The sequence below is a fragment of the Lucilia cuprina genome, chromosome 2, assembly GCF_022045245.1.
Source record: "Lucilia cuprina isolate Lc7/37 chromosome 2, ASM2204524v1, whole genome shotgun sequence".
In the NCBI taxonomy this organism is placed as follows: Eukaryota; Metazoa; Arthropoda; class Insecta; order Diptera; family Calliphoridae; genus Lucilia; species Lucilia cuprina.
Window position 1 is genome coordinate 4,551,173 of NC_060950.1, and position 17,879 is coordinate 4,569,051.

General features: G+C 28.2%; 2 protein-coding genes across 3 annotated transcripts in view; one reads left to right on the plus strand and one right to left on the minus strand.

Annotated features, from left to right (window-relative positions):
* The window catches only part of LOC111690742 (reticulon-1-A), a 36,581-nt gene extending 32,774 nt beyond the window's left edge, over positions 1 to 3,807 (minus strand). Inside the window, exon 1 of one of the 2 annotated variants that reach the window (XM_023453294.2) lies at positions 2,098 to 3,807. In XM_023453294.2, the coding sequence (XP_023309062.2) occupies positions 2,098 to 3,253 (1,156 nt within the window). In that variant the 5' untranslated portion in view covers positions 3,254 to 3,807. The remainder of the gene's footprint in view (positions 1 to 2,097) is intronic. The other variant, XM_046947316.1, reaches the window with a different exon arrangement.
* An 803-nt stretch (positions 3,808 to 4,610) lies between these two features.
* LOC111690733 (serine palmitoyltransferase 2) lies at positions 4,611 to 16,895 on the plus strand. The gene is made up of 4 exons (XM_023453276.2): positions 4,611 to 5,053; positions 14,348 to 15,442; positions 16,148 to 16,410; positions 16,477 to 16,895. The coding sequence occupies exons 1-4, from the start codon at positions 4,805 to 4,807 to the stop codon at positions 16,691 to 16,693; spliced, it is 1,824 nt and encodes a 607-aa protein (XP_023309044.2). The 5' UTR covers positions 4,611 to 4,804; the 3' UTR covers positions 16,694 to 16,895.
* Positions 16,896 to 17,879: the final 984 nt, after the last annotated feature.

Sequence of the window (17,879 nt, forward strand, 5' to 3'; positions counted from 1 at the left end):
ACTCAATAACAAGTGAAGCTTTAAAAGATGTACCAAAACTAAGAAGCAAAAAAACTTAAGAAACATTTTAAAAGAAAAATACCTTTCAAAAAAAAAAAAAAAAAAGAATTGAGGCAAGTTTGAAAAAAAAAAGAAATACATACAATATAAAGCAATAAACAAAATGAAATGAAACATTTCTAAATATAGAGAAATAAATAAATTCACAATCATATGACTCACAATTTTGTTAAATGTATTTAACAAAAAAATAATGCAATAAACAAAAAAAAAGCCGGTATGTAGATATATGAATGAAAGAAAAAAAACACAGATTATAATAAAATTCTTTAGAAATAACGAAATCAAATTTTTTGAAAATATAAAACAAGAATTAATTAAAACATTTTAAGGGATTTAAGAAGAAAATTAATTAGTTACTAAACTATTTAATTAAAAGAAAGTCATACATTGAAAATGTTTAATATATTTTCAGTTAAATGTATTTTCCATTGTGGCTTTTTGTTATTGTTGCTGTGTGTATGACATCATTATCTGTTAGCAGCAGAATAAAAAAAAAAATATGATTCATAACAAACAAATAAAAAGTAATAATGCTAAATAATAATAAAAACGAATGGAATAAAATAGAAGGAAAAAAGTGTATCTAACAAAATCGACAAAAAAATAACGTGTCACTAGGCGTTTAAAAAAAAAAACTAACCGACAGACAGACAACACACTAACAAACAAATTTGATCAAAATTACAATATTAATAAACCACCTTTAAAAAATAATTTAATAACACATTAAGGACTTAGGGATATGCAAATAATGACCTTTGATCTTCTACAAATGTTCAATTTTCTAGTTTAACAAATTGCTCTAGTGTTTTCTGCATTTAGTTGATAACCAATCAAACAAACAAACAAACAAACATGCTTTATGATCAACTTGTGATTAGATTAAATAAACAACAACAAAAAAAACACCTCAAAATAGTTTAAAATTTATTTTACAACAATTTAAATAAACCAAACAAAAAACTGCAACAATTGTTTAATTAACGAATAAGAAGAAACAAAATGAAAATTGACATGTAAAAACAAATATTACATGATGTGACGACGCAAGCTACAGACCATCCAAAAAGCATCAACCAACCCAACTACTCAATAAAATGTATTTAAAACAAACTGGTGGTGGAATCACCTCCGTATCAAAGTTTAACTTTTGGAAATTGTAATATAAGCTTGAAATTTAATAACTGCGTAATATGATTCCAAGAGATAACATTTTTAAATTGCAATTTAATTCAATTTCGATGGGATTTTAATTACAATTCAGATAACAATTTAATTATATTTTAAATAAATTAAATACTTTTGTGAGAAAATTTATGAAATGAAAACGAACTTTAAATTAGAACTTATGTTCGAAATACATACTCTTACTAACAAAAGAAGAATTCATGAAAATATAAAACCCTATTCTGAATAATAAACTCCCTGGGAGTTAAATCCCTCTTTTATATTTAAAGAAAGTGAAAGGAAACAAATTCCTTGGAGAGTTTTAATAATATCTAAATTACAAGAATTCATTTTCGAAATTCGAACATAATTATTTTGTTTTAAAATCATTAATTTCTTCTAGTTTAAATGCTTTTGTAAAGATATTTTCGAAAATATAAGTTTACTGAAAGATTTTTCGAAAATTCGAAATTGAGTTCGAAAAAATTTTGAAGTTTATATTCCAAATTCTAACTAAATAATTTCAAAATTATTTATCAAAATTTTCAAATATTTACAGTATATTCTCCGAATAAAAGCTTTTTAGAAATTTTTGGAAATTTTATTCAAAGTTTTCTTCGAATTTTTTTCAAATTTTAAAATTGTTTTGAAAATTTAAATTTATATTCGAAAAATTTTTTGTTAAATAATTCAACATTTTCACAATTTTTCTTTTTGAAAATAAATTTTGGGTAAAAAAAGTTTTTTTTTCGAAATCAAAAGTGCTTTTCGATAATGGTCTGTAGCTAGAAATATGTTTCAAGCTTCCAATGTAAACCAACAAATGGAATTTAATAAAAAAATATAATTTATTAAAAAAAAGCTTACCCAAACCGTATTTGTAGAAAATATCCTCCACCGATACAATATTTGGTTGTTGTGCATTCGTAGCTTTTTTTGTTGTAGTAACAGTCGATGTCTTGGACTTTGTGTCGACAACAACGGGAGTTGGTGTTTCTGTTTTTGATTCTGGAACTACTGGCGCCTGTGTTGCTGGTGGTGGCTGAGTTTTAACCGGTTCCGGTACAATCGGAGCTGGTTTAACCACTGGAACTGGTGTGGGTTCTACAACAGGAGCCGCAGCAGCCTTTGGTTCGACTGGTTTAGCTGGTATTTCAGCTTGAACAAAGTCCTCATCATCGTCCTCGACATCCAGGTCGGTAGTGGGTAAGTTTGTCACTGCTGCTTTCATTTGTGTGGGAAGTTTAGCGGAAGCCTGTGAATCGGGAGTAGCAGTGCGCTCTTCCTTAAAGTCGCCCAAAAGATCTTCAGAGGAAATGAATTTCTCATTGTCCTGTTCTTTTAAAGCATCCGTAGCGGGTATTTTCTTAACCGGTGAGGGATTATAAGAAATGGAAGGAGAATCGTTGTCTGAATCTTTGCTAACAGCGGCTGCTGTTGATGTTTTACCAAATGTGGTCATGGGAGCATTGTCGTCCATGAAATTGTTGAAATTATTATTGGCAGATTGTACATTATCAGCCAAAGGAGCAGAGGCCTCAAACTTATTATCACCACTGCCCAAATGTGAACCGAAAAGATCATCGACAGCCTGGGCAGCCTTCTTCTCAATTTCCTTGGCCTTGTCACCAGCCGCATTCATAAAACCGCGTTCGGCATTCATGAAATCATTGGTGGCAGCAGCCACACCTTGCTTAGCTGCATTACTGGTTTGACCAAAGAAATCTTCTAATTCATCTTTTGATTGTGAAAATTTGGCATCCAATTGTTCCTGGGCCTCTTTGGCTCCGGCCGACATACGCTGTACAAAAGTCTGTGGATCTACATGTTCAAAATCCATCTCCTTTTGGTCGTTGCCAAAACTTTGCTCAGTGTGTGAGTTATCATCTTGACGTCCTCCTCCCCCACCTAGGTTACCTAGTAAATCCTGACCCACTTGTTTGGCTGCTTCACTTGAATGACTGAAGATGTCATCAGCTGTGGCTGCAGCTTCCTTTTTCAAATCGGTAAAATTGAAATCCATTTTTGTAGAATAGAGAAAAAGGATGTTTTTTCTTTCGTTTGTCCAATTGGTTGTGAAAATTTATTTTTCAACGAAAAGTGACGTATGGGGTTTTTATCACACTTTTCTTCACACACACACACCTCGCTCTGGAAAAAACTCTCTTTTTATAAATTGTATCTCTCACGCTTTTTAGGAGGACTCTTTTTTGTTTTTTTCTTGTCAAACTTTTTCCTTTTGAATTTCACAATTTTTCTAAATAATTCTTGATTAATCACAAATTATTTTTTTAAAAACTATACTTTTTTTAATACTTTTTGTTCAAATACGAATGTTTGTTAAATAAATTACAAATTTATATTGCGGCTCCTTTTTGTTTCAATTAACACAGTTTTCTCGACTTAGCGTAACGATGATGGTTGCACTTCAAAAACCAAATTGTAAATGATTCAAATATGTACGCAGTGCTTTTTTCATCTGCTTCTTCTTTCCTGCAGTGAGTGGGGTTCTCTTTTTGTTTGTGTATATATTTGTTGAGCTTCACACAATAATTTTCTTTGTAAATTTATTTTGTATATTATTTTATTAGTTTTTACTACTTCTTTTGTTTTAGGAAATGTATTTAAATTATTTAAATGTAATAAATATATTCTTATATTTCTGTAAATTACTTTGAAATTTGAAAAGCCCTTTTTTCCGGCTCAAAAGCTGTTTTTCCCTTTTTTTGCAATAATGAAATGTCAAAAAGATCAGAGTTGTTATATATTGTAAAATGTGAGCTTTTATAGTATTGTAAAACGATTTAAAAGAAGAGTGTTAAAAAACGTTGTTGCAACCGAGGTGAGTTCATCGTTTGAACTGTATTATCATGAACCCTGTTATCAGCCATTTCTCAGATTCAAGCAATTTTTTTGGCGATTTTGTTTTATAGACAATTAGTTACAAGTCCACAAAAACGTGAAAAAATCGGTGTTTGTACGAGCAATGTTTGTGTAGTGTGTGTTGGAATGAAAAAAAGTTTGATTCTCAGGCCGCTTTTGTAATCTATTAGGGCCTTTAGTTAATTAGTTTTTAATATAATGAAATGAAGGAACCTATACAATTTATTGTGAGAAATCGCTGGAATTCGTTTTCTACCCCCTAACTACAATTACTAAATTGATCAATTATCAACACTAGAGTATCACTTGACAGCAGTAAGCTACACGAACAAGATGGTGACAACAAAGAAATCAACAACAATATTTGACAACGCCCGCCTCTTGTTTTTGGCTTTGTTGCATATTAAACAACAACAAACACATAAATCTGACAGTTTTATCATATAGAGAAAGCGAACAAAACAATAATCAGCTGTTTGAGTGATATTACCTTGTTCAGTCTGCACTGGTGTGTAGTTTTTTTTGCTCAGTCGGGCTCGTCCGTCGTTATAGAGTTTAGTCGTTTGTTGGTGTTTTTTTTTTGAATAAGAATTTCTTGTTTAATAGAATTCTTACTAATTAATAAATTTGTTGTTGCTTGGCTTGGTGTGTGTTGCGGTGGTGACGACAGATAGAAATTGGAAAAAATAAAATGGGAAACCTTGACGGTGGTACTACTTTTACAGAAAACGGCTTAACAGCATCACCAGCAGCAGGCAGTGGCTGTTCCAGTAGTAGTACCTTAACAAATAATGCAGCAGAAATAGAACAACAAATACAATTTGATAGGGAGCTGCATGAGAAAAAATTTGCAGCACCGGCATACAAGGAAATACGCACACGAAAAAATGGTCTCAAGGCTAGTGGACGAGTGGTGACCATGAACGGTAATGGCATTAAGGTAAATAAAAATATGGGACATGTGTGAAACAATCAAAAAATTTGCATATTAAATTATGAAATGAAAGTAAAAATTTAATGGAAATGAATGGAGAATAAATATGTTTGAAAGTGTGTTAAGAAATTAAAAAAGAAAAAAACTATAAATTTGTTAACTTGTGTTGGTGGTGTGATTTTAATGATAGAATTGGGAGTTGCCAGATAATGTTATGATAAAATAAGGTGTTCAAATGATAAGCTGTAATTAATAATTATCAAATATATACAACTATATTGGCGAACTTTTATTTAAAACGTTTAAGACAAATGCAAAAGAGTGAAATATAAAGTGCAGTGTTTTTGTTTTTATTTAGAGAATATGTTACAAAAGTTATCTGGCATCTTTTTGTGCAGTAGTGTTTTCTTTACGCGTTTAAAGCGCTGCTACTGCGAAGCTATAAAAAAAGGCGTGCTTGTTTTGTGTGTTTTTCGATTATTCTTAGATAAAATTTTTGAAATAATTGGTATTCTTGAAAAAAAACAAACAATTTATTTTAGTATTGAACTTGTTTATAATTCTTTAAGACAACGTTTTTGCATATTTGTTTTTTGGTTGATCATTAAAAACACAAGCTTTAGTTGTTTGTTTTTGTTATTTTTTTCTTATTGGAAAGTTATTTTCATTTTGACATTTAGAAAATGTTCTATTTTTCTTTAGAGTGACCAGGTTTTATTGATAATGTCCTTGTAATAGGTGGCAACTATTGTTTTATTTAATACATAAAGGAGCTCACGACCCATTCTGAAACTAATTAGCTTAGCTTACCATAATACCAATAAAGATTTCTAAGTCGCTTTACTTCCCCAGGAAGATATTGACTCTTTATGAAGAACGTGCTTGGACATTTCTTGTACTCCTTGTGAAGAGTGTAGGGTTAGTAATTAATTTCGAGACACTCGTTTTTAGTTTAAAGTTTTCATGTATGTAGGTAGCATCTAAAAATATATGACAATTGTAAACAGCAGTGTGATTTAGTTGAAATTAAAAAAAATAAATTAAATCAAAACATTTACAATTTTTAAAAAAATTTTTGAAATCGTCATGAGAATTTTTAAATAATTTTCGAAAATTCTAACTTATGTTCGAAAAAATGTTTAAATAATCCTTAAATAACAAAATTCAAAATTTTTTATTCATTTTAGGGTGAGTTTTTCTGATAAAGATAATCTTCATTCTTTGGTTAAACCTGGTTTAATATATGTTTCGTGTTTTTCAGTTATCAGTAAAGTCACTTATTATCTTAGTTTAACTGAGTATAATTGGCCAATTAAACTCAAGTTATAAGTGAGAAAACACAATTAACAAAAACAATAAAACAATGATTTCGGAAGAACAAAAACATAATATTTTAAGTATACTAACAATACTAACAAAGTTAACTGAGCTTAAATCTAAAACTGAAAAACACAATTATCGGTGAAAGTCCGTCTAAATTTGTTACGAGTTTAATCTAACAGCAAGTTAAGCCTAGTTTAACTAATGAGTAAGAAACCCGCCCTTAGCCAATTGTTCAGATTTACCAATGTTGAACTAAAAAAGTTCAAAGTTTTCTTTATTGAAATTTAAAAATAATTAAAATTTGAAATTAATCTTTAAATCATAAGGATATTTTGGGTTTAGTTTGAACAAAAAAAAAAAAAAAATCGAAACTGTGCTAAGTAGAATGAATGAGAATATTTGTTAATTGCACTAACATTAACAAATAAAATTCCAAAAATATTTTAAAATTGTTGTACATTTTGTGTTATCAATTATCTACAGCCATGTGTGATTCGTTAAAATTTCTTGCGTTCATAAAAAAATCGATAAGAAAATGATTGAATAACGAGCTTACCTTTCTCTTATCAATTGCAGTTTAATTATTTTTATTATATATATTTTTTTTGTACATACAACTGGGATTTTTGAAACAGAAATACGATGAATCATAGAGTATATATACAACAATTTGTTTATATATAAAAAATAACCTAAACAATTAAATTAAGTACCTTAAATAATTAAAATACTTCTTTTATAAATTTAGTTAATTAGTCATTGTTTTTAAACTATAAAATTAGAACATTTAAGATTGTTAATGTTGCATTGATAATTTTGTTATAGGGTGTTGCTTTCTTTTCATGTAAAGATTTACAGGGTCATTGTTTATAGGCTAATAAATAAATAGGTACAAAATCTATTTATTTAAGTTTGCCAAAAAAAAAAAAATAGTGTTTCCGCTTTAATTTTAAAGCAGGTTGACATTTTTAAATATTTGAAAATATTGTTTCAAAATACCTATGTATGTATGTATGTATGTATGTATGTATGTATGTATGTATGTATGTATGTATGTATGTATGTATGTATGTATGTAGTTGCTCCAGAGACTATTCATTTTAGTTTAGTTACTATAGGTATATACCAACAAAATTTGTTAATAAAGCTTATCTAATCGCATACGTAACCATAATAACTTTTGTCCCCATATTTAGAGTTACTTTTGCATTTTGTATAATTTTAACTAGTGTTTTATTTTATAAAATAACTAGTGTATTAAGTTTAAATGTAAAACTTTTGAAATGTCATTGCTTGTTTACAAAAAATCTTACCTAAAACTGTTTAATTTTATTTAAAAGTCGCCCTTTTCCATAAACAACTAAATAAATGTTTCTTTCTGTATGTTTTGTTTTAACTCTAACTGCTGATCATTATCTAAATCATTGATGCGTGCCTGTAAAGTAAATACTGATTTATAATCAATAATTTTAGTTAATGTGATTTAAATTGTAGGACAGTTAGTTGATTTTTATATTTACCATTAAAAGATATGTTTTTTTCATTCCGTTTGTAACACGTTGAAATTTTCGCTTAAGACCCTTAAAAGTATATGTATATCTTGGGCCCTTATTACATCTGAAACGTTCTCTTTGTCCCTCCTTCCGTATGTATTTTCAAATCACGATAGGGACAACACGAAAGGAGCTAGAGAATTGGAATTTTGCATTAATATTCTCCATTAATATGGTTTGTTTGGTATTGAAAATATACAAACATTTCCTTATAGCCCCCATACAAGTGACCCACCGCAAAACAGTTTTAAAAGTTATAAGAGATTTAAAAATACAAGTATAACGCTGAAATTCTACATAAATAAGTCTTACGTGAACGTAAATCTATTAATGAGGATCGGTTCATAATTGACCCTATCCCCCATATAAGGTCCCTTTCCGAAATAAACCTAAATCTACTAACGTTTGTAAGGACCGGTCCATTATTGACCCTATCCCCATATGAGGTCGCTTTCAGGAAATTATTACTGGTTCAGAAATTTGACATAAACAAGCTTTGTATGGGCCATAATCTTTCTACCAACATTTGTGAGGATTGGTCTACATTTTTTTAAAATTTTCCTTCAAAAAATGACTTTACCGCTCATTACTAGCTTAAAAATTCGAGTACAACGATGATATTCAACATAAACAAGTTTTGTAACAATTTGATGGTGGTTTTATAAGAGTCGGCATGGTCGAATATAACACTCTTACTTTTTTCATTCAATCACTTCTATTATTACTTCTTTTTTTTATTAGTTATTTAATATTCTTGTTATTTTTTTTTATTCACTAGAGAAAACATACATACATTGTATATGCACTGATTTGACAAATATTTATATGTTCATATACATATATGTATCTAGAATAATGTAAATTTTATTGTTTTGTTAATAGAAATAATATATACACTATATATGGTGACTACTTTAACTTAAATGAACTTTTGACATTTTTAAATTAATTAACTGTATACATTTCGTAATAGAAATCTCTATACATAAATATGTAGAGTAGAAATATGAATACATATATTGAAATGAACAGATTTTCAAAAAATAAATAATTGAGGTGTGTTTTTAAGCTCTTGAATACAAGGAATATTAACTTGTTTGTAGATAGAAAAATAAGTATTATTTGTACCAGTCTAAGAACTCAAGTATCTTAAAATTTACTTTAAATTGTTTTAAAATTTTTGCTTCCATCATAGCTTACTGCTTTTACAAATGGGGAAAAAATTAACTCAAACTCATAGGCTGTATTACCCAAAAGTTTTTCCATTAAAAGGAGTTCTAGACAACAATGGGTTATTGCAATAAATGAGAGCAACGGAACGTTTTTTGTCACCGTTAAAAATCTCTATATGTTCTCATATTAAGAAGATTAATAGATTAGTAGAGAACTATACCAGGCTCTATGAAAATAATCTCTCAATAAAGATCTAAACTATTGTAGTGATCTTTAGGCAAAAATATCTTCTATTAAAAGAGCAGCGAATTAACTAAGGAACTATCCCTTACTTACTTACTTACGAATTGTAAGACACTTGTTTTTAAACGAACTGTATGGTAAAGTCTAAATCAGGTTGTTAAGTAAAACTATTTGTCAGATCTCTAGGTCTATCTTTCCTCTATATCATGCTCTTAGATCAAGACTGCACACAATTTTTTGAAGAGATCAGATTAGAACGCTTATATCAGTAATAATAGAACACTGTGTTATTGGCGCACATGCCAAGAGACTAGGTTTTGGATATAGCTATAACACTGTAGAAGTTGTCATAAAAAAGAGGAAGATGAGACGTTATAGCTTATACTTTACTTTACAGGGAACTTACTTAGGGTTTTTCGTTTTTGTAAGGCATGGTTGAGCTTTCTGGGATAGGTCTAATATCAGAATTCGTTTCTGACAAGATTAAAATATATGGAGTCAAGTAAGCTGCTTAGGAAGCATACCTAACCAAAGGTATAAAGTAGATAAAAATAAGAAGATTGTAGTTATTATAACTACAACTTTTTGTATATAAAATTCCAGGGATGCAGCTCAGTTCCACGATTCAATAGGATGATTTTTGTATACGTCCAATATTATGTCTTAATACTAACAACCATAACAAAGGGATTTAAAAAACTCACATGTGCATCTCTTTCAAATCTCTCATAGACATTATAGTTTTCAATTAAAAATCAGTTTTTGCCAAAGGTCTTCATAAAAATACCACATATATTTAATTGATTTTGTAGTAGAAACTTCTAATACATGTTCTTATTATAGAAACTTCAGATTAATATAAGGAGTGAGATCGAAAAATTCTTAACATACATATATGTTTATAAAAAAGAAACCACTAAACTTACAGCTTTATTTATTTTTTATTTGATTCAAATTATTATTACAAATTACAAAAAAAAAATATTTTTATAGTTTTAATCACTAGTGATGAAATTTTGAACCCTTTTCGGAAACCTTTCCATTAACGTTTTTATAGTGCTTTCTGTCACTTTGCTCGAACATGTAGTCCATCTCCGTTTAAAATCTACCACACTTTTGGACACCTTTTTTGTACTTTTCAATTCTCTTTTAACAAGAGCCCAATATCTCTCCACTGGCCTTAGCTCCGGGCAGTTTGGAGGATTTGCCTCTCTTGGTACAAATACCACATTATTGTTCTTGTACCACTCAAGGGCTTGTTTACCATAGTGACAGGATGCCAAGTCAGGCCAAAAATAAGTGGACACATTATGAAGTCTTATGAATGGAAGCAGCCTTTTTTGTAAACATTCCTTGATGTAAATTTCAATATTTATAGAGCCCGTTGTAACAAATGATTGGCTTCTTTTGCCGCAACTGCATATTGCTTGCCATACCAAGAACTTTCTGAGAAATTTTGTCTGCTTTTGGGTCCTAAACTTTTCTTCAACATTCCCTCGAGCATCAGCAACATAAAACTTTTGACCTGGAAGTTGCGAAAAATCTGCCAGAACATACGTTTCGTCATCCATTATGCAGCAAGAATATTTTTTTATAAAACTTGACTTCAATTTCCGTGCTCTGTTTTTGGTCTCTAAATTTTTAGCAGCGTTCCTGTCAGGAACTTTTTGAGCCTTGTATGTTTTTAAACCTGCATTAGCTTTAACTTTTCGTACCAAATAGTCCGAGCACTGACCTAACCGAGCTGCTTTCCTACCGGATGTGTTGAGAGCTCTTTTGAAAATGCGTTCTATTTTTTTGGCTTTAGAAACATCATGTGGACCATTCCTTCTACCTGAACCAGGTTTTCTATCAACTGACAAGTTCTCCCGGTACTGTTTAATAACATTGGGAACAGTTTGACGGCAGACCTTTGTATGCTTGGCCAACTTTTTGTAAGACCAAGTTGGGTTTAGTTGAAAATATTTAATAATTTCAGTACGCACTTTTTTCTGGTCACTCATTTTAATCAGATTAACAAAAAAATTAATATAATTGACATTACACATAATAACTGACATGTTTTTCAAAGGTAACTTGATCAAAAAAAAAAATCAAATAATACTTTGGTTGAAAAATGTAATGAAAAACGTGTGTTAAGAATTTTTCGATCTCACTCCTTATTAGATAATTCATTAAAAATATATACTAAATATTTCAAATTAATGCAATTTTAACAAAAATATTTGTAAAAATTTAATAAAAGCTTGTTGTTATTTGGCATTTTAAAGAATTTTCTATTTTTTACAGAATACTAACTTTTGCAAGAAAATAAACAGATCTTATATCAAGATATTTTGTTTTATTTTAGATTTTTCTAGTCATATTATATTCTAGATTTTTTTCACAATTTTGTTAGATTAGTTAGGTTTTTTATGCTTTAACTACAATTGCACTTAACACTATGCTGCTAATAGACATATAAAAGTAAAATATTAACAAACAAACATGTGTTTAACATTTGTACAAGTACATAATCGCTACATTTATTCATTTTAACTAAAAACTATTCAGTTTAGTTTAAAATAAAATTTCAAAAATATCACAAATAAATGTTTGTAATAAAGTAAATATTTATTTATTTTTCTATTACTATTAATATTTACTTTATTATGGCCATTACAATTATTAACAAGTTTTTATATTATGTGAAAAAATGATTACAATGCTGTCATTTTTAGTCTTCGATAAAGTATTGTTTATTTAGGAAAATTATAGAGAAAAAGTTTATAGATTTTTTTTTTAGAAAAGTTAGTAAATATTTACTTTGCCTTAAAATTTTTTTATATTTTAGTGCAAAAGTAAATTAGTACTTTGAATTGTATGCAGTAATTTAAATAAATTCAAAAAAGTTTGATTTTGAACCTCATAACATAGTTATTACGAAATAACTGTTAATTTTCTTAATTTATTTCCTTTAACACCTCCTCTGCACTTAACTAGAACTGTAAAAAGAATTGACATATTCTCGCCCCCCTCCTTTTAACAAAAACACAACAATTTGCAATTCAATCTAATTGCTGTGCTAATAAACATTAAATATTTACAATAATTTTGTTATTTTATATTATAATATGTAGTTCAGCAAAATAAACAATATCCAAACAATAGACCAAAAATACTATTAAACAACCACTAACTCATCATCATAAAGTTGTTATCGTAAAATGACTCAAATTTTGTTGTATGTATAAAAAAAACAAAAAACTTAAAAAAAAGATACGAAAAATATGTATAAAGAGAGAGTGGCGTGTTTTTAGCTAAATATTTATTATAAATGTTGTATTATAAACAATTACGTATGATGAGTTGAAATAATTTTATATTTCTGCGTAAAATTACTAACAGTGATTAAGTATGTACCTATGTACATTAACCGCCACAAAAAATAATTTTCCTTTTTTTTTTTGTACGACTCTTTTTTATTTGTATACATTTCATTAAAATTCAAACCTTGTAACATAGATTTTGTTTCATTTTTTGTTTTTGCTTATAACACGTTTTTTTAATGATTTTATTTTACGTATTTATTTGGATGTTTTTGTTGCTTAGATAAAAAAAATAGCAATTAAAAAATTATTATTATGAAATATTATATTGTATGCATGAGATGTTATCTCTATTTGCATTTGGATAAGAACCTAAACATATTTATGAATATCTATTTATATTATTTATAATGACACATTTGTTATTTGTGGTAAATAAATACAAATAGATTTTATCACTGTCTCGTCCGTGATATTTGACTTGTATAGCCATAGTAGTAGTGCATTGTTCTGTTGCAATATGTTTAAAATAACCTTACTCTATCTAAATACAAAATAAATTTACAAAAACAATATTAAAAACTATTTGGGAAGACATTTTTTTAAGCTTTTTATCAAATTCCTTTAATTTTTTTATTAAAAAGCTTTCCGTTAAAAGAGCTTTTAAAAAGCTTTATATTAAAAAAGCTTTATATTAAAAAAGCTTCCTATTAAAAGAGCTCTTACAAACATTATATTAAAAGAACTTTTAAATAGCTTTCTATTAAAAGCTTTTATAAAAACATATTATTAACGAGGAATGTTATCTAAGAAAAAAGCTTTCAAAAAAAAAAGTTAAAGAAAATGGCCTTTTAACTAACAGGTTGTTTTAACAAAAGGAAAAAGCTATGTTAATTAAAAAAGTAAATGGAGGAAATGTTAAAAAAGAAAAAGCTTTCTTTATTAAACGAAAGTAGGGCAATTTTCTACATAAAGCATTTAAAACAGAATTTATCACAAAAAGCTTTTTAATATAAAGATTTTAGTTAAAAAAAACCTTCCCAACAAGCTTTTCACGTAGCAAGCTTTTATATATCCTATTAACTAAAGCTTTAATATAAGATTACTAATGTTTTTTACTCTTTTAGAAACTTATTGACTTCTTACGCACAAACAGCCATGCCCATTGTTATGCCTCGACAATGTCATCGCCAGTGGCACAACGAATTTCTATTAAAAGAGTTTTTAAAAAGCTTTGTATTAAAAGTGCTTTTAAATAGCTTTCTAATAAAAGGGCTTTTAGAAAGCTTTCTATGAAAACAGCTTTTCAAAAGCTTTCTATTAAGAGATTTAAAAAAAGCTTTCTATTTAACGAGTTTTTAAAAGGCTTTGTATTAAAAGAGCTTTTAAATAGCTTTCTAATAAAAGAGCTTTTAAAAAGCTTTCTATGAAAAAGAGCTTTTAACAAGCTTTCTATTAAAAGAGCTTTTATTTAAAAAAACTTTTGAAAGCTTCTAAGCATTTAATGAAAGCTCTTTTAAAGCTTTTTATTAAAAAGTTTTTTTTTTAGTTTTTAAAAAATAATATTTTGAATACAACTTTTTAAAATATTAAAAGCTTTTCTATAATAAAAATCTATTATCCTAAAAATGAAACTTTTAACTTTCTTCATTTTACATATTTTTAAAACTAATCTCAAATCATTTCTCTACACTCTACAGACTAATGGCTACTTTCCACTTAAGAATGGAGGCACAACAACCACAGAATATGGAGTGGCCTCAAAGCTCTCGGCTGCCGAACGTAAACTAACGCCCGCAGAGGAACACTTTAAAAAGACCTCATTTGAAGAGGTGCCCTTACACACAGCCTGCTTTACCTATTTAGGTTTTTATTTACTCATGATATTGGGCTATTTAAATCAATTACTGTTCGTACCCAAAGTTGCCAAGGAGGAAAATCGTGAGGGTTACGTTACACTGTATGATGCATTTGAAAGTTTCTATTCGCGTTATGTGTATCGTCGTGTTAGAGACTGTTGGAATCGTCCCATTTGCAGTGTTCCCGGTGCTGAATTAACCCTAAAAGATCGTGTTACACATGATTATGGTTGGAGTTTTGAGTTTACGGGCACTGAAACTAGATGCCTTAATTTGGGCTCTTATAATTATTTGGGTTTTGCCGACAACTCTGGTCCTTGTGCTGATAATGCTGAGAAGACCACCAGGGAATTTGGTTTAGCTCTCTGCAGTCCACGTGTAGAGCTGGGTAATACTCAGCTGCATGATGATTTGGAAAAGTTAACCGCCCGTTATTTGGGTGTGGAAGATGCTATAGTATTTGGCATGGGCTTTGCCACAAATGCCCTTAATTTACCTTCTCTCCTTTCGCCTGGTTGTTTGGTAGTAAGTGATGAGAAAAATCATGCCTCTATTATATTGGGTATTCGCTTGTCGGGTGCCACCACTAAGGTCTTTAAACATAATAATATGAAAGATTTGGAACGTGTTCTAAGAACGAGTGTAGTAAATGGTAATACTAAAGATGGTGGCAAACCATGGAAGAAAATCTTAATTATTGTTGAAGGTGTATTCAGTATGGAAGGTTCTATTGTACGACTGCCCGAAATTATTGAATTGAAAAAGAAATACAAGGCTTATTTGTATTTAGATGAAGCGCACAGTATTGGTGCGATGGGTCCAAATGGTGGTGGTGCTGTGGATTATTTTGGTGCTGATCCCAAAGATGTTGATATTCTAATGGGTACATTCACTAAAAGTTTTGGTAGTGCTGGTGGCTATATTGCTGGTTCAAAGGTGAGTTATAAATTTCAAAAAGAAAACTTTTATTTTAATTTTTTTTGAACTAAAACTTTATCAAAAAGCTTTTTTTTTTTTATTATTATTATTATTATTATTATTATTATTATTTATTTATTGAACGTTATAACCGAGCCTAAAAGGCCATCTATAGTTAAACAATTCTACTGAATAAATCTATAATACAGTAAAAAATATATAAATATAAAAATACAGTACAAAAAGCTTTTTAACAATTAATTCACAGAAAGTTTTTTAAATTATATTTTTGAAGTATATTTGAGGGAATTAAAGCTTTAATTGAAACATATTTTTAACGAGAAGCCTTTTTTAACAAAAAAGCTTTTTAATGAAAAAGTTGTCTTAACAAAATTAAAGAAATTAAGATTTTAACGAAAAAAAAAACAAGCTTTTTAAGAAAAAGCTATGTAAAATAAAAAAATTTCTTTACACAGTTGTTTTTTAATGAAATTTAATGACGGATGCTTTTTTCCTTACAAAAATGCTTTCTAAAAAAAGTTTTCTTTATAAAACCAAAGAAAGGACAATTTTCTATACAAAAGCATTTAAACAGACTTTTTCACAAAAAGCTTTTCAATATAAAGATTTTAGCTAAAAAAACTTTTTCTCCAAAAGCTTTTATATATCCTATTAAATAAAAAGTTTTACTATTAGATTATTTATGATTTTTTACTCTTTTAGAAACTTATTGACTTCTTACGCACAAACAGCCATGCCCATTGTTATGCCTCGACAATGTCACCGCCAGTGGCACAACAAATCTATACATCCATGAGCATTATAATGGGCCTAGATGGCACCGATATGGGTCGCAGAAAAATCAATCAATTAGCACGTAATACAAGATATTTCCGCAAACGTTTAGCACAAATGGGTGTCATCATTTATGGTCATGAAGATTCACCAGTTGTGCCGATGTTGGTATATCTATTCTCCAAAATTGGGTAAGAACTTTGTGTAAACCATTCAAAAAATAAAAATTCTAAACTTTTTCTTATGTCCTTACACAGAGCCGTTGTACGTACCTTAACTACCCGCCATATAGCCGTTGTGGGTGTTGGTTTTCCTGCCACACCCATTATGGAGGGCCGTATACGTTATTGTTTATCGGCTGCACATACCAAAGAACAACTTGACTATGCTCTAGAGGTTATCGATGAGATCAGCGATAATTTGGGCTTGAAATATTCACGTAAAAAACGTGATCCCAATCCCATAGAATATTGATTTCTAACAAAATGAGCAAAATAATTTATTACTGTTTTTCTTCTAAAAAATAATAGATTACCCTTAAACACACACACACATACTACATACACACAAATACAAAAAGCTATTATTCAATTACTTTACAAAAACATTCTTTTAGGAAATACTAAAATATATAAAATAACATTTTTTCTTTACAATTTAATCTTTAACCAAAATATAAAAAAACAAGAAAAATCTTTACAAATTCTATGCTTATAAAAAAAACTCAAATAAGGAACAACAAAATATATTTAAAGGAATTAATTTTTTTTAAAACTAGGCTAAGCAATAGAGATACTACGAGTCAAACAAATTACATTAATGAAAATTTAAAAAAAAGTAATAAATAATTGTGTTTAAAAAAGGCCTCCATTTCTTTAGTTTTTAAGTAAGTCTCTTTGTATTAATGAGTTATATAGTCACTTTTTGTTTAAGAAAGGTTTGCTTTTCCTGTCTTATTTAATTTTTTTCCTTAATTGTATTAAAATATTTAAATATATTTTATTGTGTTTTTTTATTTTCTATGGAAAAAAGTGTTATAAATATTTGTTATATTTTTATCACTAGCATTTATTTTTGTTCAACTTTTGCAATATATAAAAAAGTGGAAATACAATTATTGAAATATTTTTTGTATAAAAAATATATTAAATTTATGTTTATATTAATTAAAATTAATTAAATAATAAAATAAATTATTTAAATAAAAAAGCTTTGGTGTGCGATGTTTTGTATTATCTTAGATTAAAAAAATCTTTACAAATTGTTTAGATTTTCTTAAATAAACCAAAAAACGATTTACTAAGTAAATGTTTATAAAACACTATTCAATTGATTTTAAATTAACATTTCTTTACCAAATTTAAATTTTTAAAAATTCTTATAAAATAAATAAAATTTGTATTCATCTTTGATCGCACATCCTAATTAAAACCTAATACCTACTACTTAAATAACTGTCTGTCTATTTTGTTAACTATGCTGCAATTATTTTTTATGTTTTTTTTTCTTTTATTTTATTAAAATATATATTTATATTATAACATATTCTTGTGTTTTATAAGAATTGTTTTTAAATACATATTAATTTTATTGCTTATATTTAATTAATAATTTAAATTTATTTAAACTGGAACAAACAAACAAATAATAATAATAAATA

Bases quoted from the DNA above. Each gene is read 5' to 3' on its own strand.
- LOC111690733 (XM_023453276.2), top strand. From the start codon at position 4,805: ATGGGAAACCTTGACGGTGGTACTACTTTTACAGAAAACGGCTTAACA. The intron at 15,443-16,147 runs GTGAGTTATAAA...TTACTCTTTTAG, and splicing joins GCTATATTGCTGGTTCAAAG to AAACTTATTGACTTCTTACG. The intron at 16,411-16,476 runs GTAAGAACTTTG...GTCCTTACACAG, and splicing joins TATCTATTCTCCAAAATTGG to AGCCGTTGTACGTACCTTAA.